At 50.0% G+C, this 17576-nt stretch overlaps 6 protein-coding genes across 6 annotated transcripts; 2 read left to right on the top strand and 4 right to left on the bottom strand.

Moving 5' to 3' along the window:
- Nucleotides 1-3185: 3185 nt before the first annotated feature.
- HO173_012617 (uncharacterized protein) lies at nucleotides 3186-4087 on the bottom strand (the record flags this gene model as incomplete). Its single annotated transcript, XM_037314452.1, has 2 exons — nucleotides 3186-3937; nucleotides 4081-4087. 2 exons carry the CDS (start codon nucleotides 4085-4087, stop codon nucleotides 3186-3188), a joined length of 759 nt encoding a protein of 252 aa, XP_037158654.1.
- Nucleotides 4088-7860: 3773 nt separating this feature from the next.
- Nucleotides 7861-8431, bottom strand: HO173_012618 (uncharacterized protein; the record flags this gene model as incomplete). The annotated part of the gene is made up of 2 exons (XM_037314453.1): nucleotides 7861-8230; nucleotides 8280-8431. The coding sequence occupies 2 exons, from the start codon at nucleotides 8429-8431 to the stop codon at nucleotides 7861-7863; spliced, it is 522 nt and encodes a 173-aa protein (XP_037158655.1).
- Nucleotides 8432-10429: 1998 nt separating this feature from the next.
- HO173_012619 (uncharacterized protein) lies at nucleotides 10430-11330 on the bottom strand (the record flags this gene model as incomplete). The annotated part of the gene is made up of 4 exons (XM_037314454.1): nucleotides 10430-10737; nucleotides 10801-11071; nucleotides 11125-11166; nucleotides 11223-11330. 4 exons carry the CDS (start codon nucleotides 11328-11330, stop codon nucleotides 10430-10432), a joined length of 729 nt encoding a protein of 242 aa, XP_037158656.1.
- Nucleotides 11331-12870: 1540 nt separating this feature from the next.
- HO173_012620 (uncharacterized protein) lies at nucleotides 12871-13418 on the top strand (the record flags this gene model as incomplete). The annotated part of the gene is made up of 2 exons (XM_037314455.1): nucleotides 12871-12998; nucleotides 13052-13418. The coding sequence occupies 2 exons, from the start codon at nucleotides 12871-12873 to the stop codon at nucleotides 13416-13418; spliced, it is 495 nt and encodes a 164-aa protein (XP_037158657.1).
- Nucleotides 13419-13700: 282 nt separating this feature from the next.
- HO173_012621 (uncharacterized protein) lies at nucleotides 13701-15098 on the bottom strand (the record flags this gene model as incomplete). Its single annotated transcript, XM_037314456.1, has 2 exons — nucleotides 13701-13872; nucleotides 14860-15098. The coding sequence occupies 2 exons, from the start codon at nucleotides 15096-15098 to the stop codon at nucleotides 13701-13703; spliced, it is 411 nt and encodes a 136-aa protein (XP_037158658.1).
- Nucleotides 15099-16302: 1204 nt separating this feature from the next.
- Nucleotides 16303-16902, top strand: HO173_012622 (uncharacterized protein; the record flags this gene model as incomplete). Its single annotated transcript, XM_037314457.1, has 2 exons — nucleotides 16303-16459; nucleotides 16511-16902. 2 exons carry the CDS (start codon nucleotides 16303-16305, stop codon nucleotides 16900-16902), a joined length of 549 nt encoding a protein of 182 aa, XP_037158659.1.
- Nucleotides 16903-17576: the final 674 nt, after the last annotated feature.

The following is a 17576-nucleotide window of genomic DNA, read 5'->3' on the forward strand; positions in this document are numbered from 1 at the left end:
GATGACAGTACGCAGTACCTGCTACTATCCGCATACACAGGGTCAAGCTTTGTTCTCAATCGATTCATTAAACCGTGTCTGATGCCTCTCGGCTTTCGAAGCTGTCCTCGTGAGTTTCTTCAATTATCCAGTTCTAAGCGTCGAGGAACTGAGAAAACCCCCCCCCTTCCCGCCACCAAAAGAAAAAAGAAAAAAGGGGGGCAGAGAAAAAGAAAGAAAAGAAGCCGAAGAAGTCTCTAGGGTGATCATTAGTATTTTTGTTTTGGTCGGGATACCGAGACTTTCTTGAGAGCGGTCTCCAAGTACGATCACAGCCTCGCTAGGTGCCTTGAAACGGAAGTCTGGTATGATACCCAACCTCATTAAACAACTGGCCTTTTCGGCTACAGTCTTGGTATTCGGGTATGTTGAAAGCGGCCTCGATATGCTTGGTATTCTTTCAAATGTTCTGGCCCGAAGGGCTGCAAATAGTCTGCACTGGACGCTTTTTGAATGGGAACATCGCCTTCGAAGACAATTATCCGCACCGTCCTTTTTTTACAATCTTTTGGAATGAAAAACATTTCCTTCATCTCCTCCTCCTCCGCCTCGCAGAGCCAGCTGTCGACGTCTCGACGAGGTCAGAGGGTCTTGAATGACAAGATGAAAGCGACCGGTACCCTTGTCCCCCTCCGCCAGGATCACCTCCTGATGCCGCCATACTCGATGCCGCAGCCGCAGCCGCAGCTTCCGAGGCTCTTCCACTGCGGATATCTCGGGGGTGCTGTCAGATGGAGTTGTCGAGGCTGCTGATCGAGCAGATCGACTTTTACCCTGAAGCTGCGCTGGGAACAGACCCTCCGTCATCGACTGGCGCCTCCGACGGTGACAAAACCATATTTCGCGAGAAGGGAAAGGAAATCAAACATGGGCTCTGCAATCTCGCAACTCGTCGCAGGGTAACTATGCGAAGTGGATGAAATGCAAGAGCGGAGATGAAGCGTGCGGGCAGACTGTAAGAAAATCGCGAGATCATGTTTTGTGGGAGGGAAAGTCCCGAAGATGGAAAGAGTATTGTGGCATCACATCAACTCGATAGGCCCGGAATTTCCCTGAAGCTATGAAACTTACTGCTCTCCGAGAGCGCTTCGGGGTTTTTCTGTCGTACTGCTCAAGAATTTGACAATGTTTGACGATTTTACGCCTACACCACAAGTTCCATTCAAACTACTCCTCCTCTGCAGCCATTACAGGAGCAGCTAGTTGGCCCTCTGCAAGCCTGTAACATTAGTACTCCAGCTGAAACGTTGTGTCCCCGATCTTCTCTAGCGGAAGCAAGACTTAATAGACCATATCTCCCCATCCTCCATTGGCAAATCTGTAGTCCACTTGGAATAAGGTAGAAAATAGCACCAAGATGATGAGGCATCCTTCCGTTAGGCTCATCTGTTGCATCGCTTTTATCGCTGTGATGTACGTCACGGTCACTACTTCATTGTATACTTCGAGGCGGGCTTAGAGCCGCGATGGGGACACTGTGAAGTCCCCTGACTTGTATGGGACACGCTGCAGATTGCACACCTTCTGTCTACTTACATTTTGAGGAGAACGGAGTTAAGGGCGCTATGGTTTACACTGATAATCTGCCAGAGAGTACACGCAAAATTGATTAAATTGGACAAGTAAGAGATGAATGCTAGTAGAGGTTTCAAGGTTACAGCGTTCAGTAAGCGATAGAACCCGTAGGCGTTCTTGATTGTCTGCTTGAACTGGATGCAATCCTCCACCTCGCCAGAACCCTCGTAGTCCTGCTTCGTAGATGTTGCAACCGTTTACCTTCTCGTAGGTTGTTGGCGTTGGGGACATATATGTCGAGGCCAACACAGCGCGTGGGATACCGCTAGGGCCTCACATGTCTGGGTCAAGTGAGAGAACATCTTGAAAGACGAGGTCGGAGGAGACGCATAGCTGACAACAAATCTGGGTGAAGAGATCACAATGCATTCATGTGGTATGCATTGTTTAGAGCAGCCGATGACGGTGTGATGTGAGAGCATTGCACCACCAGGAACGCCAAGCATAGAGTGTACCAACAACTTAATGGAAGTCGTCACATGAGCCGCCTTACCGTAGGGCTGGGGCACCCGCTGAAATATTCGTTTTTCGCTCTGCCACCATGTCTCTTCTTCCAAGTCAAATGTGCCCTTTGCACCTAGGGCATCCGTGTATCCATACAACCAGATCTAGTTATCTGAGAAGAGATAACGCGTTGCAACCACAAGCAAAGTCTGAGGCCGAGATGCATCAAGTGTGGCCCACCACCGCAAATGCACGTTGGCTCGGGCGTCCTCGGTCGCTGCCTGGGTGCCAATCAATGTACGCCACGATGGTTTGGTTTTGGGAAGCAGCTACTCGTAGTCGCACTGGGGAGCGATTTGGGATCCCCACCACCATCACCCAAGATCGTGAAGGTACTATGTGGTACCTATGGCGATAGTGCATTATGCTTTCCCAAGTATCTGAAACGTGTGCGCGATTGTGTGGCGCACTCTTATAGGCTCGCGCTTCGGACACAGACATAATCGCAATGGAGCAGTCGACAGAATTACGATAAGAGCAACAGTAAGGCCTACTAACAGATTCGTATCGGAATGTTGCCTACCCATCGTTGTCAAGGAAGTCTTCTATGGTACAGCTGTCGGAGTTCAAGTTCCCACTATTCCTGTTTTTGTCTGCTCCAGCGTCTGCGCCCTGGTGGTCGCCTACTATCAGTATCGGTTCTCATTGTTTGTTATCGGTGTCTGTGTGGGGTCGACTGAGTGCATAATGCGCCTAGCGCTCGGAGGACTCTCACCTGGTGTGAGCTGCTCTGCCACTTTCGTCATTGCGAGCGGTGTTTACACTGCTCAGGCTGGGAATGTCAGTAGCGATGACCTGTCAGGAGGGCTTGCGAAGTTGCATCATGAGACTTGATTGACTGTGTACAGATATCTTGGTTTCATGTATATCGTTTTCATATATTGTTGAAGTCGAGTATTTGATAGAAGACGTTACATGCTGACAGTAGAAAATTATAAACGAATGGACGGTCCCACTGACCCGCAATCGGAACTCAAGCCATGAGTATCTCCCATTCCTCACGCGGACTGCAGACCGCAGACCGTGCCAACCACAGACCCAACCTTAACCCCTAATTGTACCTCTAATCAATAGAAGGTAACAGCGAGACAGTTGTTGGTCGAAACGACCTGCGGCGTCGTGTTTGAATCCCCAGTACCAATGAACGCCTTCTGCATTGCCTCCGTGTGGTTTTGCCCCCCAAGTTTCTCAAATATATAGTCGGCAGATGCAGTATTGGCCGCCCTTGGCGCCCACCAGTTGCCGGTAGTGCTATCCAAGACATTCGTTGCAGTCGTCGTGCATTGGTCGCCGCTGAAACAGGGACCGCCTTGCGTGGCAGGGTTGAAGAACGCGGCTGCGGGTATGTCTGTGTTCTCGTTGATGTTGTCAGTGAAGCCTTGGGTCGTCCCGCCGGTCGTGGACGCGAGCGTTGCGCCCCCGTCGCATCCTTGCTGCAGGCTTACGTCGCCATACGCCTCGCCCACCATGTTCATTTCAACCCATGTGGCCGGGAGGGCATCGCCGCGCTGAACGGTGCCTGCCCAGCCGAAGTCGAGGGGGACGAATTGGGTGTCGCCGTTGTTGACTGAGACGGTTTTCAGCAGGGTCCGGCTATAGTCGGCGTTGGTCCAGAATGAGAAGGACTTTGTGGCGCCGCTGTTTGAAAGAAGGACGCCGACGCCATTGCATGTCGCCTCGCGGGGCTCGAAGAGGGATTTGAGTGAGCGAGGGACCCAGGCGCTGGGGGTTTCGGAAAGGGTTGGGGCGGAGAGGACGGGGGTAACGGTGGTGGACAGAGCGAGGCAGAGGGAAAGGACTGATTTGAGCGTTCCAGACGCTAAGTAAGAGGGAGACATAATGAGTGTGATGGTACTTTGACAAGCAAAGATCCAAAAAAGAGCGAATAGCAAAAAATGAGTGACTGGACGTACTTGTAGCGGTAACGAGCGAAGAGGGGGAAAATCATGGGACAAAGGTTACTTATCATGAGGGCAGCAAGGGATAAGGGATGAATGAGCGTAGCGCGCACTAATTTGTGGTGTGCCCATTGAGATGTTTAGACTCTTTGTTTTTTAGACCTGAAAGGAACAGATTGCCCAGGTTGCGGCATCCTATTTGGTGCTACCACAAAGTCGTTCTAGGCCTTTGTTGCCCCGCTCATTAATCCTTGTGGATGGTGCGAAACACCATTGTTTTAGATGCCATCCTAGCTGACGGAACAAAAGGGTCTTGTGGAACGCAATTTTGAATTGTTTCTGCGCTTGGTAGCCTCGCTTTGACGGTGAAAAATGCTGACGCGTTGTTACTTCTACTGAAAACATCGGTCACCGAGGGCGGGTATTGCAGTGTAGAAATTCCTTGCTGTTAGCTGAGTATAATTGCGAAGGCGAAGCAGTCAATAAACGATCATATCCACTAGGTGTGCAACTTTTCTTGGTAAGTCGACCAGATGTTTCGAAGAGAAAAATTTGATAAATATGGGGGAAATGTCAGCGATGTGTTCGTTGCGATGCTGGGGCTGTCAGAGCTCAGGGGTAAAATTGCTTCGGGAGATATGCCACCGGCGAAACTAAGCCAGCTCTAACAGCCAATCAATGACAGCCAATCAATGACAAGTCAATCCTGGTTCCTGAACTTGTTTTAGCTGCAATGTGTCGTGCAGGGATGATGTGGCACACCGACCGAGTGCCGGAGCAGCGCCACTTCCTGTGATTGTAGCTGCATCGGTGCAACCTTTACTTGCTCAGGAGGACTCACGGACTGGACAGTCAGACACATTATAGACCAACGTTGGAAAGACAAATCCTCCACCCAAGATGCGCTTTAGTCAAATAGATTGCATCTGTTGGTAATTTGCGCTCGTCGCTTCTTTTGATCCACTGTCCCATGTTGATTGTACACTTCAATAATTGGAGGTCTCCGTAACCTGTAGGTTCGCTAGCCCGCGAAACAGGTTGCACCACTTTCAGCTCCCTGTCTCGGGCCGGGGCCGATGCAGCGTTTCTGGAAATTGTTGGGACACTCGTCCAAACACTAAAATTGTCTGAAACAAACCATTGTCGCCAGAAAGCGTTCAGTCCTTTTTCCTTCCCGTAGACCATAAGATTCTCTGCTTTGTGCATAGGCTTGGTCAAACTTTCTGGGAGATGAGATCCATCCCCGACGAGCTCCAGAGGTGGTCATTGGAGGATCAAATTTCCGATGCGATGCATGTAAAAGATGCTGTGGCGTGTTTGAAGGCCAGAATAGGAAGCTCAATTGCCACATGCGTCTTCTCTGAGGTTGGGATGTAATTCGCGCTCGGCGTCGCTCTCTGATCTCCGCTCGCTTCAAGAAGGAGTTAGATTTGTGTGGGAGAGGGCGTTACACTATTCGTAGCATAATAGTTCTAGATTTAGAAATTCACAGGATGGTAATTTGGGCTTGGTGTAGGTCGCCTTCCTATTTTTTCATTGAGTTGTGAGGATTATCTTCCTTCGCCAAGCAGGGGTCCAAGCGACGAAGGATGCCAACGCCAAGACGCCAAGACGCCAAGATTCTGCGAAGGGAACAATGTATATCCGTTTCCGAGGGACGCGGGCACCGTGGCTACAAAATTTCGAAATGTGACTCACATCACCACCACCATTCATAGAGGGAAGCTTAGGGACCAAGTCTCGGTAGTGGCCACATTGGGCAACACTACTCGACAATTGCCTCCACCACTATCAAATGAGCCCTTTCAGCCACTGGCTGGAGGCTCACGAGCTGGTCCCTACACTCCTGTCTTGGTTCGACTTCCTGCAATCCTCTGACATGGATACCACATCTGCAGTTACAAAGGATAGACTGCATGCAGGAACCTTGTTAGGACCTCGCTGTGTACGATCCGCTTAAAGTAGCCACGACGCGTGGAACCAATGCCTTGCTGGTCTGTTGAAACTTAGTCAAGCATCACTGAAGCACGAAGAGAGGAGCGTCGAAGGTGTATAACGGCTGCCGTGGCTCGTGGAGAAAGACCTTGGTCTAGACGGAGCAGTTGTCGATGAGGTTCGAGCACGTATGGGACTTGCTCGATACATCCACTTGTTCGTCTCTGCTTCCACATGCTAATTCACGTAGGCGCTTTGACAAATTTGCGCAAGAGCTGGGAAACGTTCATGAGCATTGGGCCACGACTTCAGAAAGTCACCTGATAGACGAGGACTCAGTGAAGTCCGTTTTGGCCCTCCACAACGTCGAAGGTCCTGGCGGTGGTGCTACAAAGTCGAGCGTCAACGCGATCGATACAGTCTACGCCTGATGTATGTTCTGACACTGAGAACTACTGAGGCGAGGTGTCAGTGACCCCATATGTGGAACCTCGACAACATATTGTTCTGAAAGACGTGGGAATGGGGCGACGGTACTAGGATCAGCACGTCATATGTAACGACTGATCCGGATTGCCCAAAGCGAAAATACCCATACGTGTGCAGCTAGACGTCGTAGATGTCTTTAAATTCCTGTCAGATCGTTTCAAGACGCCTACCACGTTCGATGCCAGCTCCGAATTACACAGACTATGTTCGACGGTGGGAGTGGCAATGCTCCTGTGAATCTCGTGGGTTGCTGGGAAAAGGTCGCCAGAAGTGTCCAACACATCCGACTTGGTGGCGTGGTAGGCGTGTCTAGGGACCAGTGGAAGACGATCGAAATGTCCCGCCCACCAGGACTGTCGGGCGCACTGCTCTCGCGCGTAACTTCTGACTGGCGAGGGCTGCAAACCATGGGGACGCGAGTCCCGGCTATCTTAGGTGACTTGAAGGCAGCAGTCATGATGAGCGTCGAATCTAGGGGCTGGCGTAGTCACGGGGCGGGTAGATGTAGTATCCATTCAATGATCACCCCGAGAGGTACTGTCATCGTGGGAAGACATCAAGCCCGAAATTGTTCTTCGAGTGTACTTTTTGGTGGCGAAATGCTATTGCTTTCTAGATCTACACATATTGAGAGCAAAGGGTCGCGGAGTCGGATTGGCTCAGAAGAGGTTAGAAGCACCAAGTAGCCATGTTTCTTCTTGTCACTGTTTGAAGAAGTTGGGAATTGAAAGTGAGATTGCGAGAATCAATTGCTTACTGGTAGTCATAACTCCGTGTTCGTCGGTGTCAAACAAAAAATCACCAAGGAGACACGGGCTAAAAAAAGCCAGATTCCAGTTCCAGCTCCGTTCCAGCTCCGTTCCAGCTCCTGATGTACATCATACCCACAGCGGCCTACTTCCAGGTTATTACAACTGCCATAGTAACAGGTACACCGTCGCAGGTTGCTCTCGAAGCAGCGGTGCAAATGACTGATTATAAATGCAACACATTCATGTTTGGCTGGACAAGAGAGTTCACCATTGTAACAGCGAGTTAAGAGACTATTGAGAGTATAGAAAAGATCGTTGAGAAAATAGGTATTGATGTTAGACCTGGTGTTTGGCTGACCAAAAATCCTAATAGTCTGCAAGCAAAGAATGAGAGAAAATGATTGTGCAACACAAGAACGAGGCCCGGTCATGGTTACTGCTTCCGAATCTGCAAAGTTCGAGTGCATTTCGCTTATCTTCCACGAGCCATAGATATACTGGTGATGGGTCGTTTCCCAGAAATAAGACCTGGGAAGCCACATTGACTAAACGGCAATTCATACTTTGCAGCCCAAACGTCCCGCGCTTTCGCCATTTCTTATATCTGGACCCAGAGGCTCAAATAGCTTTTGCCTCTCTTTCATTTTCTGGGTGTTACATTCATTGTCCTAAATGACATTCGCCAACCGCCCTGTCCCCACTCTCCCCACTCCGTCCACGAGGACATCAAAATTCATATCCACTGAATCATACACCTTTAACCATGCCTGGATCGACTGTACCAGGTGCGACAACTCCACCCATCGCATGGCGTCTTCGGGAAGTATCGACAGCTCCACCGTTCCCCATGCGTACTCTCGAGGCGTATTGACTTTGGTGTAACGTCGGTCTCCATGAGTCAAGACGTCCCCTAAGGCTGCTTCGACACATCGCTTAGAGTCCAAGCGGCTGATGGTGATGGTGTAGTTGCGGAAGGTTATGGTGACGGTGGAGCCCGGGATGTGGCGGAAGAGTGGATCCGAGGGCAGGACTCCTAAGCTGTGTAATGTGAGAAGGCTATAACACGGAGCTCACCCTCTTTGCTTACTTGGGTTGGTCGTGCAGGCTAAGGTTTGTTGGAGGTGCTAGATTGAGGGTTTTGCCGTTGAGGAGTCCCAGAGATGGCGTACTGGACAACGGTGCTGCGAGAACGGAGATGCACAATCGAAGAAGAGCTACAAGAAATCGCAGCCTGAACATTTCAACCCTTGAAAATTGCGCTTTATATGGACGATCTTTAGAGGGTTTTCATGGTTCAGCAACTGACTACGTAATGCGTTGTCTACTGGCGCATGTGTGGGCGGCTAGAATATTGCTTCCCGCCTGCCATCCATTGGTTGCCGTGCGTCGTGTTTCGAGCAATCGGCTGCCTTGCGCTGCTCTCAACACGCTGCTGGGTTGGAGCTTAATAATGGGTGGCGGTCTTAGCTGCAGCTTCAAACCCAGCGTTGTGGTATCGCGAGGAATCGTGTGCTCTCTCCCAAAGAACAAAACTTGTCGCTATGTACAACTCCTTCATATACTTATCCATCTACCGCGAGCAACAATGCCGCGAACCTCACTCCAACCGCCCAGGCAATATTGATATAGCTGTGGGCTTTTCACGCTCGCTTATTGTTTCGGCGCATGTCGGCGTAAAAGTAAAGGACAGCATGTGACGCCACCAGTGACCGGTATTCAGCTGGCAGCCGTGAATGACCCACCGGAAACCCCGCAGTCTTACCGCGTTAGAGAGGGCCCACCTCCGTGTATGCAAACATGTCTTAGGGCGCAGGGTGGATGAATTCCGAAGCTCCCTTCAAAAGTTCGCGGGCTTTTTAGGCCTAAAAGGGGCCTGCAGGCAAAGACCCTACGCTAGCTACTCGAAACCAGATGGACCGAATGACCGACTTCATGCTCGCCGGCGCTCGGTTGCAGGTGTATCTTGTGCCGGTGATAAGCCAGAATACTTTCGCAATGCCGCCAAGCGCGTAGGGTGGGTGCTTGGAGAAACGGGAAGTCCTGATTGAGCGCCTCGCCGTTGTTGGAGGCCACGTATACGAGTGGCCCGGAGCAATAGAGCCCGGTGTTGTACGCCATCTTTCGCAGTCCGGCTGTGTAGGCTATTGCGATTGCGAGTATGGTGGAACCAATAGCTATGCCTGCAATTGGTCCGCGCCATCTCGTTAAGTGAGGATGATACCCTTTTTATATGATGGGCACGACGATGTTGCGGCGTTACCCCGAGACCGGATTCAGAGATCTGATCGCGTCATTGAGGACCACATCGTTGACCATCTCGCCAGCTTGGGAGATTGTGTTGTTGAAGGTCTGGTTGGAGCAGAGCTAATGGATCGAAAAGAAGATTCGGTTGACGCCTTTCGTCAATTTCTTGTGTTGATGTGGCCTTGTGGCAGAGCTTGCAGGACTCGACACGGCAGAAGGCGGCTCTTCGGTTCGCGTAAACGCGCCATTCCATGGGGCCTGCTTATGATGCTTCTCGGATTGGAACCAAGGCTTGGCGGCATCCATGATCCGTCTTCCTTTTGCCCAACACGGCAAGGCACGGACAGCGTGCGAAGGTACGCTCCCGCAGTGGGTTTCTGACTAGAGGCTGGAGACATAGTGTTAAGGTGTTACGTATGCTTGCAAAGTGCTTGAGTTGCTCACTGAACTTAGTCCTTACGTCGATGAATGTGAAAACTGATACTTACCTGATGCAGAGTATTGGTAGACGTAAGCAGCCAAGAATCCTAAATACTTCTCTAAGATCGTGGTGGCGCGTGCTCTAAATCCCCATACGTTGCCTGTGTTCAATCTAAGTATGGGCTGCTACCCTTTGTCTTCGTAGCGGACCGCCGTTTCTAAAAATTTCTGCACGCTATTCATGCCTCGTCACGATATCCTGCAGTATTCCGTGAGTTTGGTAAGGAAAACGGAGAACAGTTGCTTTGATAGACCAGAACTTAGTAGCCAAAAGGTCTACCCAATTGATATTCGGCATCCAATCTTCGCTGAGAGTCTATTTGCTCGTGCAAATCGTTTATTTTCGCTCTGTGACTAGTTCTTACATGAAAGACTGGGTACCATTTTTTCGCGCTCAATGCGTGAATTTAATCAAATGAACAGAAAGACATCACCATTAAACGAGATCTTGAACTTCAATTTCGCCTCTAGAACTGCAGTTTTTGACTCCGCCTTCACGCTTACTCGATGCCACTACAGACCCAACTCCCCCGGACTCAATGTCCCATTCAATACAGCAGCCTCGTGTGCCCTTGCAACGTACCCGTATACAGGCAAGTACTGATCCAGGAACGGCAGCAGCTGCAAGCTTCCGGGCGTATTCCTCCAATCACGCATGAGGTCCATGACGATGGCAAAGAGTCCCTGAAGAATGACGCCGGAACTCTCCATTCTGCGATTTGCGTCGTCCGCGAGTCTCTGGGAGAAAGTGCCACTGGCTTCGGTGTTGGCAAAGACGGTGTAGCCTTCGGCGCGGAGGGAGAGGGCGAGGAATTCGGTGCCTGGTTTGATACACGTTGGTGGTTTGCAAGGTGCGGACTTGAAGGGTGGACAATTTTACTTACAGACGTCGGTGGTGATTCCAGCGAGGATGATTTGACTTTTGTTTTGAGCAACTACCGCGGCCCTGAAGTCTGAGTTGTCCCATGCATCTACCTCTCCGTTCCGCTTGATCAACGGAGCGTTTGGGAACATGGTTGTTATCTCTTTTGGGAGAGGGCCATTGGGTCCCGTCTGAGCGCTGGTGGTCAGGACGATGGGAATGCTGAACAATTTTGCGATCGAGGCATGTGCGATGATGTTGTTCCGGAAGACCGTTGGGTCGTAATCGCGGACCTGGACGGACCTGGATCAACTCATAGCGTATCAATGTCAGGAGATCCACTTACGGTATTGTACAAGCCTTCCTGCAAGTCTGCTACGATAACCATCTTGACAGGTATGAGCTGGCGTCCAAAGTGTATATGATTCATAGTAGGAGTCATACAGAGTCATACTTGTCGAGACGAAGGAATGGCGGTCCAGGGACCAAGGCTGCTTGTACAATAGGGTCAGCCGTAACAGCTGCCCACATGAGATTCTGGGAGAACTTCATGATGAATTTGAGCTGTGTGTTTCTGCGAAGGCTGTTAAAGATCCAGAGAGTAGTGTTCACGAGGATGTGGATGTGAATGGAGGTTGCTTTCCAAGGTGCGAACAGACTCTATATATGTTGAATCCACGCTGAACTGCTGGCTCCCTTTGCAAATTGAATAGCAGTATTCTTCGTTTCTTGGCGACCTCGGATCTGCTTATCGATTATGCCCATCTTACGGAGAAATGACAAAAAGCAGGCTTGCATCATGCATGCCAAGAGCTGTCACTACATGACGCTGGTTAGCGACAAGGAATCGTGAGAGCAGATGCAAAGACAGACAAGCAGCGAATCGGTCGCGACAATGAAAGATGAATTTCTCTTTGATCGACGATGTACACACCTGCCAAGATTAGCTAATCCGGATGAATATTTAGCTTTTCCATTTAGCGCCTGTCAGACCTGCAGCATGTCAGCTTTCTGTCATCTGAGATTCGGGGAGCTGCAGATACCCAACAATCATTCTGGCCTGACTAATCTTAGTCAATCCTGACATCTGTGTCTTCCCAACCTTCGCCCCTTTCAAACATGGCAATGTCACATGGCCTCCGCCCTGTGCGCGCCGTGGCTTAATATGCAGCGGAAATGGCTGCTTTGAAGGAGCTGACAATACCGTAAGTTGCAAGCATCTCTCGACGATCCTTTTCCCATGGGCGAAAAAAAGTCTCCGATTGGCCAGACGCTCTCTACATGCGCACAACTTTCCCTAGCCTCACAATAGTCAAGATATATCAGAAGCGCACTCGGAATGAAGAGCAGTGTAGGCGGACTAGAGGTCGTGAAAGAGCTTGTCTCTCTTCCAAGGAGGACAGCCTTCTCTTGATAGCACGCAAGCCAGTTTTGACGGCAGTCGTCTTTGAAAGGTCCATGTTCGGGGCTATAACCGAGTTGACTTTGTGATTGGTCCTTTGTCACCGCCCAACTGCATAAAAGCAAGAGACAAATTGCAGACTCGGCTGGAGCTTCCATGCAATATGCTACGCTGACATTCAGTGTCTGGGAATGGGTTAGGAGATCGTCACCAGTGGGCAGTGCCGCGGCTATCGCCATGGTCAGATGTCAGATTCACAGAAGATTCTACTTTTGCAGCTTGTGCTATCCATCCACAAACTCATCTCGAATGTAAAGAAAAACGTCTTCACGACATCTTGCAAAGGATTCATGTCCTTGGTCAAAAGACCCGAGCGGACCACAAGGAGAATCCGCTAGAGATGGAACATGAGACAGACAGTGGTACCAAGCATGAGTATGGGCCCATAGTTTCTGGCTGGACAAATGCAGCGGACAGAAAGATTGCCTCTTACCCATCCCACTGGCGGCTGCAGAACGCATCTCGCCAGAAGGTTCTCGCGACAGTAACATCTGTATGCGCGTGAGCTAGTGTGCGGTAATTCCGCGATTTTTCTAGATACGAAACTTTGCTGCCTGGAATGTTGCCCTTTCCTGCCAAAAAAACAGTAGCACCATGAAGACCTTCATAATTCATCCTGTAGCTGTACAAATGTGGCTGTGGGGCTTTGCTTTGTCAGTATCCGCTGCTCTATCGCTCATTTCAAATTCCCTTGTGCTAGCGAACCAGCGGGTCAATGAAACGGGAACATTCAACGTAACCACTCCAGCTTCTCTGAAGTAAGTTATCCCAGCGATGGTTTGTTCTCTCTTGACTGAGAGACTTGCGCTAGAACACTCCCGGACCAGGTCGACTACAGGGTTCTTGGCACTCCCATCACTATTCGGTTCTACGGCTACGGTCTCGATCTTGACGTCAAGAAGGGCTCAGCTCTTATCTTACTGGTTACACAGGGCGAGCAACTCGTTTGGGACCAACCCGTAGAGGATGACTTGCTTCTGGCCGACTATGAGGGCATGGAATTCAGATTTTATCCGCAGGTATGGATCACATGGAGGATGTTATATGAAACGACACTAGCCATGGAATACTTTTTCTCACATATCTTGAGGAGGGAATTCAGTTTTTACCTGCGGCTCGAGGGACAAGAGGATTTCTTTGGCCATGGACTAATGCGGATGAATGATAGGCGTGCGTGACAGGAATTAGGTTCAAATGCGACGGAATCCTGTGATAATGCAAAGCGGGTGCTGCGTATATAAATGAATGTAAAAATTTGGCAGCGCGCTCCTTGCGATTCTATCAGAATACGTTACAAATGTTCGAAACGAGAACTTTTAGAGAGATGTATCAGGAAGCCTTAGAGCCCCACCTCTAACCCATTTCGTCTTCTCGGCTCTAATTAACAGACCTAAGGATACCCCAATTGATAGTACATACCGCGTTTGCACGGATAGTTCTTCATATCCTCCCTTCCATTGCTAAAACCGTTCCAGTTGGCCCGCAGCCTCGTTGCCTGAGCATATCGGGACTTTCAGCGCACCCGCAAGCCGGATCCTACTACCATAGATGTCGATGACTCGGTCAGGATCTGTGGCATAGACGAAGGTCTGTCCGTTTTCGTAGCTATTGGGTCCATACCTGGCAACCGCCCTGTGTCGCGTGTTTTGTTATATCTTGCCGCAGAGCACAGCTCAGAATTGGGGAAATGACAAATACGTACCCAGGAATGAAATACTTGTTCACAGCTGCATAGCAGTCCAGTATTTCCCGCCCTACGCAGATGCGTAAACCAGGCCATCATTCGAGCCGCAGCAAGTATCGGACACGAATGTCCAATTACAGGGACACTGATACGGTGCACCCATCTCGTCCACAAATGACTTGAAATCTCTCCCTCCGATCCAACTAGCAGCTCTACGGGCCTGGACCAAACACACAGCAACTGGCACAACGACATCCAGTCCCAGGGTTCTTGCATCTGGATACGAAGGAATTGCGCAGAAAGAATCAATGTCGTTGGAATCTTCGCCGTTGGAGCTACACTCCTGCGGACCGTTTGCAATACCGGCCGCATTCCGTCAAACTGTTAGACCCCGGCGAGGCTTTGATTATCTGCGTTGCGTTTGGGGGAGTTCGAAGAACGGGTCCGTGGGCCAGGGTTGTTGACAGGACTGCCGGCCGTCTGGCCCACACATACCAGCCGGGGTGCTCATGTGTTGATTCTGGGACGCATTCAGCCTATTTGACACCAGCAAGATCTGTTGTCGGCTCGTTGAGGATCCTGCCTGTTCAAGGGTGATGGAGCCATGGGCTTGTTTTGCCAGATTGTACTCAGGCGTGAAACGCCAAAGGACGGAAATTGACCAGGCCCAGAGTCCAAGGGCATAGTTGTCCCGGGTGGGCATGTCCGTACACGCGCATCTCTGCCAGCAGTAGAATCGTATGGCAGATGAAGCGAGGAAGTGGGCGTTCCATGTCCATTCGAATCGTGGTGTGAATTCGTCCGAGAACCAGACTGTTCTGTTCATGGCCCCGTCAGGCGTGTCTGTCCTATGACAGTAACCGCCTAAGTTTGCGTATTTAAGTGTGGTCAGAAAGAATCAAGAGGCAACCAAACCCGGAATCTGAGCGGCTTACTGATTACCTCCAGACATTTGAACCGCGCAAAGTTCCTGCAGATTTTGGAAGTTGGATGTTTCGTACGGCAACGGGAGGTTGAGACGAGGTAGATCGCATCGCCATTCGATCTTGTTAGAGGGGTTGGCGTTGAAAAAAGCAAAGGCGTGTTGATGATACGTTCCGTACAGCGCCCACGCTACCTGAGCAATCGCCACATCGGCTAGTCCAAGCGTCCCTTGATACAGCGTTGATGGCATAAAAATATCCACGGCCACGACAATCTGCTTGGCTCATGAGTCAAAATTCGTTGCTGTCGATTGCTGTTTGACTTGGTTCATATCTCGAACCTCGCTGTAAAATTACGGCTTTCCAATGTCTTTTTGATTGGATACAGACTGCAATTATGAATAGGGAGAAGCCTCGTGGACATTACTAACGTAGCAGCATTGGTCGCCACAGTGGGACTGGGGGTTAGTGGGTCACATGACATCATGGCCCTGTTGGTACCTGTTGGTACCCCTGTTGGTACCCCTGTTGGTACCCCTGTTGGTACCCCGGCAAGGGGTTGGGGACAGGTGTCCAGTACGAGCTATATATCCACCTGTTTTGCACCTGTCAATATTATCAATGGCTCTTCATTCGATTCCGCCTCTTTCAGAGCCATTGCATACCTTTTGTCCCACCCACCTACACCTGTACATAGCTAGCTATCATTCCACTCCAGGTCTATGCCATAGACATAGGAGTTTTCTTGCGCTGGGGTACGAGAAACATGCCTGTTCAGGCACCTATTTAGGCCCATTCAAGCTTGCTATTCCCGGCGTGAGACGGTCCAACCACTATCTATATTCTATGTGGGCCTCTATGCGTGCATTGATGCGTGTTTTTCATGAATGGGACAACTAACTGTCGGCTAGTTTGCGCTTAAAAGGCGCGCGAAGAAATGAACCGTCCTCTCATTTCGCATGTTTGGAAACGTTTGAAAAATGAAACGCGAGGGAAGTGCGAGAGGGTCGGAAGAAGTGCACATGGAACATATTAATAGGAATTGTTAGAACGCTATTGTGGTCGCGAAAGACCCCGGGGTTCCAACGTCGGCGCCAAACATTTTGGCAGACTCTGTCGATGTCCAAAACTTTAAAGAGTTTTATATGATATGGAGCCTGCCAATTTTAGCTGTATGAAGGACCTTTTGCGGAAAACTATGCGCAACGTTCCAGAATTGGCTCGATATGGCTTGGCAGTTACGAGTATCTGGAGTTTGCCTGGAGTATGCGGTACAAAAGAAGCAGTCCATCTCTTGTATTCTCAGACCCGCTTTCTTCAGTCCGCCTCTACTACCACCTTATACTACCATAGAGACTCTTTTCAACGTCGTTCATTCTTCCCAAAGAGGTCGTGTACTTGAAGAGGGTTTCTTTCAATCTTGTCCACTTCCAAACATCTCATATAGTAATCGATATGATAAACGTCCTTCCACTTGCGCTCGCTGGTATGCTTGCTGCAGCTGTCAACTCGACTCCGTTCAATCACAAAAGACAAGACGGACAGCAAGTTATCTTTCGCAGCGATCTCAAGCAAGGGGAAGGCCAATCGCCTGAGTTCAAAAACGTCTTTTGTTAGTAGAGCAACCAATAATTGCACAGAGGATTGCTGACTCAGGACGTAGTGGGTCACGCGAAAACAAATGTTACCGGCCAATATGACATCACTTTTGTAGACCAGGCCGAGAAGGCCAACGCCGACAGAGGAGTTGTCGAATCGCACGGTATCCCTCTCGGCGTCGGAAACATGACCCTCTATATCAACATGGGCACCGACAAGGCAAATCCAACCGGTCCACAGCCCGTCACTCTGGGCACGACGCAGCAGAGCGCAGGTTGGTTCTACACCGTAGCTGGCGAGTTGAAATCCGCTTCCAGCGTTCCTCAATGGGATACTTGGATCATCTGCGAAGGCGATCAAGGTTATCCACGACTGTACTGGGTTGGGGTCGTTGACTTGTCGGTGCACATTCCGGAGTACTGTAGCGCTGTGAGACTGTATGCCGACAATGTTTAGTCGAAGTGTTGTTGCGGGATGTGATGTGCGAGGTTGCATGACTTTCAAGTCTGAAGCGTACTGTATCAGTAGCAATGCTGCTCCTTTTGCGATCAACCTCTTGTTTCATGGCGCAAGAGTAGGAAAGCGCAAAAGTGGGAAGGCGCCTTCAGAACACTGGCAATTGATCGTTCAATGAATACAAGTTTTGCCTTTCAGCTACATTATATTTGCGAATTTCACGTTCTGTGAACAGCTGTTCGAGAATCTGTGGTGGTTCTGCAATTGACTTTGAGAGCTTTCGTCACAAGTCGCAACAGTGGGACTGTGGGTTAGTGGGTCCATTATGAGGCCATAGCGTTGGTGGCTGTTTGATCAGCCGTCTTATTATTATGCGATATGCGATATGCGATAGGCGGGAGACAGGTGGACATGGCGAGTACTATTTGTATGGCCACTGCACCTGTAGTGGGCTCTTCATTCGAATTGTTCTCTTTCAGAGCCATATCATTGTTCTTTTATCAGTCATTGCGAAAGGATATTTCGACTATTTCAGCCATGCGGCCATGAAGCTATTCAGCCATTCCAGCTATTTGAGGCCACTGCAGTCACATAGAAATTTCAGCCCTGTTTCAGCCCTATTTCAGCCCTATTGCAGCCATGCGGCCATGAGGCTACTCAGCCATTTCCAGCCA

Source organism: Letharia columbiana, assembly GCF_014066305.1.
Source record: "Letharia columbiana isolate WasteWater2 chromosome Unknown Sc0000086_s0, whole genome shotgun sequence".
NCBI lineage: Eukaryota > Fungi > Ascomycota > Lecanoromycetes > Lecanorales > Parmeliaceae > Letharia > Letharia columbiana.